At 40.0% G+C, this 9,502-nt stretch overlaps 1 protein-coding gene across 2 annotated transcripts; it reads right to left on the bottom strand.

Moving 5' to 3' along the window:
• Positions 1-8,981, bottom strand: prelid3b (PRELI domain containing 3). Of its 2 annotated transcripts, XM_080728884.1 has the most exons (6): positions 8,868-8,981; positions 6,867-7,035; positions 4,384-4,473; positions 3,461-3,531; positions 2,500-2,602; positions 1-2,118 (listed from the first exon to the last, which is right to left on the bottom strand). In XM_080728884.1, exons 1-6 carry the CDS (start codon positions 8,897-8,899, stop codon positions 2,002-2,004), a joined length of 582 nt encoding a protein of 193 aa, XP_080585010.1. In that variant the 5' UTR covers positions 8,900-8,981; the 3' UTR covers positions 1-2,001. The 2 variants fall into 2 exon arrangements, with proteins under 2 accessions (XP_080585010.1, XP_080585011.1); XM_080728885.1 differs by lacking the exon at positions 4,384-4,473.
• Between the last annotated feature and the right edge of the window lie 521 nt (positions 8,982-9,502).

Below are 9,502 nucleotides of genomic sequence, written 5' to 3'. Positions count from 1 at the left end.
AAAGTTTGTCATGCAAGGGAGTTTCTGTCAAAACCTTGCATATCAGCATCCCCTGGATGAATACAACTTAAAAAAAAAAAAAAAGTAAATGAGGATAATTTAACAACTCAAACTGACAATCTTTTTTGGAATGTGAATATTTCAGTTGCTGTGGCATTTTGTTCTCAATGTCTGAGGAACACAAGCTCTCGTGTATTAACAGACAATCAGAATGTAATATTTTGGCAGAATCCTATGGCCACACAACATACTGTACTAATCCTTTCAGTGCCACTGACTAAACCATTTTCCTACTTTTAAGAATACAATATATATATATATTATTTATGAATATAAATATCCACTGCATATGTCAAACATAGCAGGAGCAATTTGCCAACATGTTCATGCAAAAGTAAAGTGGAACATTCAATACCAAAATATCTATATTCCATTTCAACTACCGCAATGTGGTTTTTACATTCTGAAGAACAGAATAAAAAGGAATTGAAATTATAGGTTGTCTGTTAAACCCTCTGTTGTGCGTTTAAATTATTTATTTCTCAAATGCCACGTACGCTTGGTTATTGAGACCCTTTCTTTGTCAGAGATACCCTGACAAAATCCTTAATGTACACTACATATTGTAACAAAGCAAAGTACAACACAATTCTTGTTAGACAGCCCAAGGTCAAAGCACTAGCTTGAATTAAATGCTGTACTAAATAAATATTACGGTTACAGGTAATAGAATGAAAATAATGTAAAACTTTCACCATCACCCCGGTACAACTGTTGAAAACAGACTCAAATGCAATTTTTTCAAAACTGCATGGCCAGCAGCATACTTGTGTAATGTAATGCCATGTATTATGTTTGTAAGCACAAATGTTGTCCAATGCCAAAGGTCAACACAAGTTCACAGACCAGAGGCATGTCTAAGACACTCCACAGACACACCTTGTTCTGTTACTGCTAAATGGGAACGGCATTCTTTTGCATCCTGCAAAAACCGCATTGTGTTCTGCTTGATTTATACTCGGTTGAGCATTTTGTCGCGCACCAAAAAAATAAAAATATAAATAGATACCTTGTAGGTCTACTTTTGGTGTGAGACTCAGCGCAAGTGTAAACCAGGTTTCCCGAGATCCCACTCAGCTACAGTACGGGTACACAATAAGCAACAAAAACATGTAATGTACCTTGATCCCTTCATGTCAATTAAATAATAAATAATATTTGTTCATAACAAAATACAGTACTGTTATTCAGGCTGAGATACTCTAACCTGGTACTACATACATGCATGCTTGTTATTAATGAGGTTACTGAGAAAAACATAGTTGAGAGAGTGGCCCTTACTCAAACACACCAGATTGGGCAACATTTGATTATTACTGTACAACTCTCAATGGTTGCCCAATAAGGCTTTGTTAAACCTATCTAATGTACTGTGACATGCATTCATTGCACTTAACCAAGCACCTGCATGCATTGTTCTCTTCTTTCAATAATCCGAACGTAGGGCACATACATACCAAGAACTTCCTCCTCTCTTGAATATGTCTCACCATATGTTGTTTTTCTTATAACCTACTGGTATCATAAGGTCTTATACCAGACTGAATCGTCACTGGCAAATGTATTTTAAAGCGACCAGACAAAGTGGTTGTGTATATTTTGGCACAGTTTTCATCTAATTCACTTGATGCCTCGCACTTGTACTTTTCTGCTAACTTTGGCATTCTCTTACAAACACATGGTCATCAGTAGAGCACATTTTAGTTGCCGCGTAACGCCCATTTCTCCCAGAGTCTCTCAATACAGTCCGTGTCGGCAGTCTCCCCTGATTCTACTCCTTCGAGTCCCTTTATGTTGCACTCTAGTGGATGAAACGTATCTAATATAGATAGTAGATGGAGAAACCGCGCCCTTGATGAGTAATACAAAACAAAACAAAAAGAGTACTAGTGCAACATGAAGGGAGGCTGGCAGTGCTGGGATTACAGAGACACAGAGATGTCATTTCTCAGTGACTGCAGCTGCCATGGGTGTACGCAGGGTCTCACGTGCTGTGGCCGCAAGATCCTCTATTTCAGCATTCAGCCGCCTGATCACCCACTCCATGGCTTCACGGCCCTGATGAAGAGCAACAAAGAATTAGTCCACAGGTAATCTTTCAAGAACAGACTCTCTGGTGGAAGGAACTTTTTTTTTGATGATGGCTAGCCAGATTGGTCTACAGGAGACAAAGTAAAATCTTTTTGAAATAATGAATTAAGATTTTCAGAAAAAGCTTTGAGAGGTATAGTATTGTGTAACCATAAAACAGTGTTGGCTGGCATGTGTATTTTCAGATATGAGCGTTTATGAAATGAAACTGTATGCATTTGTATACTAAATTGTAGTTACACTGTGTCAAAATAAAATCAATTAAATCACATCATCAGCAATGTCCTGCAAATTATTGTTGGCCCCAACCTGCCATTTAAGAGAAAGAAATCTAAAGGCATGTCTCACCTTTCCAGCATTGTTAGAAATGGAGCTAGCCATAACTCCCTCCAGGTAACTGCCGAGACTGACTCCTTTCACTGTGATGATGGCCTCTTGTGTCAGTACCGTTCTGAAACACGGCAAAAGAAAAACATTTAAAGTTTCCCTCTAGTCTACACCAATGACTTTGGTGATTATGGCTGAAAAACAGAAGCTATTTTTGCAGAATGTTTACAGAATGTTGCCAATTATGACAATAGGGACGCTAAGGTTCAAGTGGTTAAAATGTTCATGTAATTTAGTTGAGAAAAGCTATGCTTCCATAGTTAACATGGTTAAAAGGATATTTCACTTTCAAACATGTTTGGGGTCATTTTAACCCAAGCCAAGACAGTTTGTTAAGTTGCTTAAAATTTAGATATTTGATAATGATTCCGATACTTTTCCCCAAAAATGTTTATTAAATGATAGACTGGGACAAGATAGCTGATTGTTAAGTATGCATAAATATGAAGACACTCCATTGCTGTTGCACTGGCACTATTACTTATAACTACACTTAAATGTTTGACATCTTTACCTGCTGCTGAATGTCTCTTCTTGCAAGAGACTGAGAGGATTTTTTCCCTTAGCATGCACTTTATGTACATTTGATAGTGCTTTTTCTGTGCTGTTAAGTCTTTTTTCTTTTTCTTTTTTTTAATTTATAGAAGTTTAGTATTGTTATTTTATGTAGGCTGTTTTTATTTCTGTGTATTATGCACCCCCCAACCTAAGTTTTCACAGTGCATGCACTTGACATCCTGACAATAAACATCTTGAATAGTGTAGTTACAGTATTTTATAAATGCAAATCATTGGGACGGAAAATAATTTCACCCATTCCTTCATACTGTACCTATGTATTTTCACAATCTATGATGGATTAACCAGTTAAGCCTGCTACACTTCATTGTATGACTAATACCGTACTAGCATAAGAACTTACTTGTCTTGATCCTCTGGATGGGGTTTGTATGTTAGCCTCTCGTCCACAGACACCAAGTTTGTGAATGTGATCTAAAGCAGAAATGATGATACAAGAGAGAACAACATTGGCAAAATGACATGCATAAAAAGTCTCTTGCACACCTACAGTACAAGGCGACAGGTGCGTCGAGGAGAAGACCAAACAATGGTCCAACAAACTAAAAAATAACTCTCGCACACTGTCTTCAAATGCAAAACAAACAAAGATGGCCTGATGAAGGTCTAAACAGACTGAAACGTTGCTGTATTTCCATTAAAGACCTTTTATTTAATTCTTTGCATTTGAAGACAGTCATTTTCAAAATGACATGTATAAATTGGCAACACACACACACTGAACACTAAACCGATCTAAACTGTAACCCAAGCCCCATAAACCTATTCACAATGAATGGATCAGTTGGAAATGTCACCCCACTGGTTCTGGAACAAGCAAGGCGACGTTACATAAATGCTTTGCTGTTAACCCCACTGCAAGTACAGTATCTTTCCTTCATCATGATGTGCAAAACTGAATCACAGCTGCTGAGGGGTGTTTGTGGTTGACATACAGAATGAAGCATGTTTTGTATACAGCTGAAATGGTTTCATAAGCGCACTGAATTTATGCAACTACACCCCAACACTACTTGTGTGTCCAACAAGTATAACATAAAACTGCAAAGGATGTTCTTCAATGTTTGACTGGGAGACATTTATTTAAGACATTTATAAAATAATTACTTTCACACCTGATCAGTTAACCAGTAAAGCCGGTTACACTTCGCTATATGAAAAATAGCGAAAATAGCCCATCTACAAGCTCGCAATGCATTGTCAGATTGTAGATTTGTCTAATTTCACAATCTTTTAAAATCTTTACATAAGACGTTGTATACTCACATTGGAGGATTGGAGCTCAAAGGTCTTCTCTTGAGGATCTACAACTGAGTGCTCCTGGATGTATGTGCATGTCCGTGAAATCCCAAAGATCTAAAGAGTAGAGTGAAAGAAATTATTACAAAAGTAAAAAAAGTAACATAAGTCATTGCCAAGATATGCATCGATTTGGGGGGGACAAAAATACATTTCAGGTTTCGCAATACAGTATGTCACCCTGTAGATCAGCCATTTTTGAGCAACACAATGAACTTACGTACGTATAAAATGGGCATTAAGTGGTTAATCAGACTAACTGAATTTGAAGTCGATACTACAAATATATTGTATTGTATAGGGAAATAAATACATGCTAAATAATCAAGAGAATAATCGCTAAGAAAATAATCAATAGTTGCAGCTCTAATAGCTATTGTATACTGCCTAAATTGTGCACATGAAAAGTGTTAGTATTACAGTAATATACTATTGATCCCTGGGGCCAGTTCAGTGTTATAAACTCTCAATGAAATTAGAGCAGGTATTAATAGACATGGCGCCGCCTTAAGTTGCTCCTCTTGAAATGTCCTGGGTATCTGTGCCTAAGGCCAGAGCTAAAGAATGTGAAGCGATTAGCTAATATTTAAATGGTTTTGGACTATGACACAGAACAATTGTAGGTTTATCTATCCCTCCATTCTTTACAGTCATGACTGAACTCAAGGGTCAAAGAAATGGGGCAACAGGGCAAAGAACTATGTAATACTCCAGAGATCTTGACATTAACCTGGTTCTTGTTACTGATTATCTAGGTCTCCTCACCTGGCCTACATTTATCAGGTGAAATCACTAATGTCTTTCAAATCAACCGGAATTGCATTTGAATTAATGTTGCTCTATTTCCACATTTAGTATTAATAATTACATCTTTGAATCTGATCTTACTCCATTCATGATCAACACTAATTACTACTAGTAAGACGCCTCAGGGCGACATGCGCTTGGCCATCTGGCCAGTGATGCCACACAGATGCCACACACATGCCTGTCTTGGTCATATTGGTCATATATGGATTCTGTTAGTGTGGTATGTGGCCGATATGGCCTCCATATATGGGCATTGCCATTTGAAGTCCTGTTAGATAGGCATGATAGCGAAGGACAGCCGCATTTTGCCAAGCTATGCCCAATGACACCACGAGACACGCCCAGTGAAACGCAGGGCCTCTGTGGTTCTTTTTGTCATGTGCCTTCTTTCTTTTTTATCTTCAGAGCGTGATGTCAGAGCGGCAAACCATTCTGTTAGAGTGGTTCCCCTGACATCACAGTGACATCAGAGCATGATGTCAGAGCGACAACCCATAGAACCAAAGTGTCAGGCGTGACAGACAGACAGAATGAAACCTCATGGTAGTAACATCATGGCTGCTCACATTTTGGCAGTAGTTCAGAGAAAGTCCTTGACAGCTATTACAGCACAGGAATGTTACATCACATGCTGCTAAGGGCCGGAGCCCTGTAATGACAGGAATGGAAGTCTTGTGTCCTGGACAGCATGTGCCTGGCAGTGGCACATGCCATACAAAGCTAGGCTTCAGCCAGCAAGACGACCTGCTAACCTCTACAGAAATAGCCTTGGAGGAGGTAAGGTCATCTTCAGGGCTTGTTGCGCAATAGCCTGACTGGCTAATGTCCTTTTAATTTGTATTAATTTAAACTCACAACAAGGAACCATTTGTGTGACTTGAAAATGATGAAATTCAGTGAGTGATTTCCATTGTACCCTTTCTTCAACTGCAACAGTAACGAGCTACCTACTTAGGCTACTAGGGATGGCCAAATGGAGACATTTTCTTAACCGGTGACCGCAAGGCCCCGTTAAGGAAATGTGTTAAAAAAAATGCTATTTTACCCATTAAAAACGCTCGCAAGTTGTGTTTAAGCTCTTCTTTTTTCTCATTAAAACAGGGTTCAATTCGAAGGGTGATGGGATCTTTTGGAGATTCCAATCAGAGAATTTTGCGCTGTTTGTGTCCTGACAAACAAGCTCATCTCTGTCAACGTATGGAGGAGAGTTGCATGGATGATGTTAGTCAGACTTTGTGACCGTGTCGTGGATGGGCTGAACTGAGCTCGATGTAACAAACCCAGAAATTCCATAATAGATCCCTTGGGGGTTTGCAATGAAATCTATCTTTGCTTCATGCTTCAAAAAAAATTCAGAGCATAAAGTCTGCCCTGCTCTCAGTCAGCAAGCGTGTGTCTCCGCGTTGTCAGCGAGGCGCAGTAGAGATGTGGTTCGTAGCCCCAACAGGAGTGGAATTGGAGTGGAGGACGGTCCTCGATCACTCCATGCCGTTCTGGCACTACTTATTAACGGTCACCATTAACCGTTAGTGTTTACCTGTAATCTATTTCTTAACGGTTAACCGTTGGCCATCCATATAGGCTACATATTCAACTATGAACGACTACTATGAAAATGTATTTGACAACTTGACACTCACAGATTTGACTATGGATGGAAGGCCCCACTCTGCGCTGAGAAGTTTGTTACTGTGCAGGCGTCCCTGAGTGTCTATTGTCCTATCCAAAACGTCCACTCCAAAGACACTGGGGTTCATGGGGTTAGGGTACTTCTGCATTGCAGCCTTCGTCACCGTCTCCCAAGGGTGGCTGCAAATGGAGGGGGACAAGAGAGTTTATATAAAGGTGTATTTAAAAGACAATACTGCTTTGATAGTATCATAATAACAGATGATGTTTGGAGGCAGATTCAGTTTTGTCTGTTCATTACCACCCTTGATCTCTCACACTGGCTAATATGGGCACAGACAAATAAATGTGCTTAAGTGTAAATAATAATAATAATAATGATTCAGTTGCCAGACTTGCCACTCCTTTGGGGCATGTTTTTGTTGCTGTACATATGCGCATACGTAGTGTCTGCATTATGTACACAAACATAAGTGTGTTTATACATTAACTAGTATGAACCATGGGTGCTATTAATACAGCACCCAGGGGGTACTTGGGGTTAAATGTCTTCCAAGGACACCTTGACAGACACATATCATAGAGTCTACAGTATGTGTCTCTGACGAGGTGTCCTTGCAAGACATTTGTCCCATCCTTCTGCGTAGACTGGTCAGACCAGGGAACAAACCGGGGACCTCCTGGTTCCCTGATGGCCTCTAATGTAACCTGACCTGTTGCACAATTCAGCTCACGAGTTGGAGGTTATTTTCTGCACTACAACCTTGGTAGGACTTGAATGAATCACTGACATAATATGTTCTATCTATCTATTATTGTATGTCTGTAAAAATGTCTTGATGAATTGAATGCACAGGACCGAAGGAATAGAAATAAGCCCCTATAGGGCTTTTTGTGGTATCCTTTTAGCATTGTTAAAATGTTATTCTGTTAATAAAGTATTCTATCTATCTATCTATCTATCTATCTATCTATCCATCCATCCACAGATCATGTATGCATTTTGGTAAGACAAAACAGACAAACCAGGGACCTCCTGGTTCCCTAATGGCCACTCTAGTCTCTAGTACCATTGAGCTATGGCCATCCAAGTAGATATTCTTGTTTTCTGAAGACAACAATGGATGATGGATCCCTTTCTCTCTCTCTCTCTCACCCCACTGTGGTCGAGGCAGATAGCTGCCCACGCACAGCTTTCTAGTTTTTAAATGGGAGTTTTTCAGAATGGTCTATCTATGCGTATTGCGTAAGGTCTCCTAAGACAACCTGCTGTGCTGTGACACACATTTCTTTTTTAAATCCATTTAAACGTACAGGGCTTTATTAAGAGAGAGCGATGGGTTAAATTGCAGCTAATAGATGATTCAATCATATATTGCTACATCGGTCAATTCAGTAACTGCTAGCATCAGTGGCAAGGATGCTCTTCCAAATTTGCGCCTCGTGGATGGTTGCCATGGAGATTAGCTAGCAAAGTGGTTGCCAAGTGACGCATGTTCCCATAAAGGGGGCGTCGGCAAAATGTAGGGGAAAGGTTGCGCGCCAGCCAGCAGCCGGCTAGCCCGGCTTACACAATGTCACTGCATTATCTGCATAGACACACTGACAGCCATTGTCACGAACCATGATAACAGAAATCGGACGCTCTATGTAAAATTCTACTATAATATTAGTCTACAAAAATAATAAGTTCTTCTTGCCCTTCTGGATGGAACCAGAACTCCCGGGACAGACAGGTAGAGGGGGCGGGGGGAGAGGGAGACCCCGGCCGGTCTTTTTTGACAACCTTGGCGGTTAAACGAACAGAATCGGTTGGAACTTGGATAGCAAGTTACATTCTACCGATCATCATTAGATTACGATTAAAAGCTTCATAATATAAGCTCTTCTTGACCTTCTAGACGGAACCAGAAGAACACTGTGATCATAATACCCGAGGGACAGACAGACAAGGGGAGACAACGGCAATACAAATTACGCTTGACACGAGTGATTTAAAGTGTGCTACTCACTTGAATATGTGTTCTGATGTCCAGATCTTCATGGCTGTGTGTCGGTAGAGTGCAGTATGCGGCAGGTACTTAGTCTAGGTAGGAGGATGAGTGCAGTCACACACTGTACTGAGCTGACCGTGACCCACGCTGAGGGAAGAGAAGAAAGAGTGATTTGTTACCCCGCCCACTTTACGATGACAAGTCACATGACGCCGATGGAAATTGCGCACTTCCGCTTTGCCCTCAAAAAACAGATCTACAAGTTAAAAACGCGTCGCGTCGTGACTCGTTGTTGGCTTGTAGGTCTGTTCTTTTGAAGGCAAGCGGCGACACAATTCAATTCAATTCAAAGGAGCTTTATTGTTGGCATGAGAAAACAGTAACAGCATTATGTAAACAGAGCTACGGTATGTTATGTCACAATTTTGTCGTTATATATAGATACACATACATACAGGGTCTAAAGCTTTTTGGAACAAATAGCAGCATTTAGGTAGAGAGTAGAGATAGCAGCTACAACGCCATACTACACTTTATTTAAGTCCATTGATATAAAATCATAATAAATTGATCAATATGTAGATAAAAGGCTTAAATAATAGAGCCATATCCGTTGTACTGACGGATAAGCTACTGTTCAAGATTTTGAATAT

The sequence above is a fragment of the Nannobrachium achirus genome, assembly GCF_963921795.1.
Source record: "Nannobrachium achirus genome assembly, chromosome: 6".
Lineage (NCBI taxonomy): Eukaryota > Metazoa > Chordata > Actinopteri > Myctophiformes > Myctophidae > Nannobrachium > Nannobrachium achirus.
This window is presented reverse-complemented; position numbering and strand designations above follow the sequence as displayed.

Excerpts from the sequence above, each read along its gene's own strand:
- prelid3b (XM_080728884.1), bottom strand. The coding sequence starts at position 8,899 with ATGAAGATCTGGACATCAGAACACATATTCAA. Across the intron at positions 7,036-8,867 it reads ACATCAGAACACATATTCAA|CCACCCTTGGGAGACGGTGA; the intron begins GTGAGTAGCACA and ends CTCCATTTGCAG. Across the intron at positions 3,532-4,383 it reads TTGAGCTCCAATCCTCCAAT|ATCACATTCACAAACTTGGT; the intron begins GTGAGTATACAA and ends TTTCTGCTTTAG.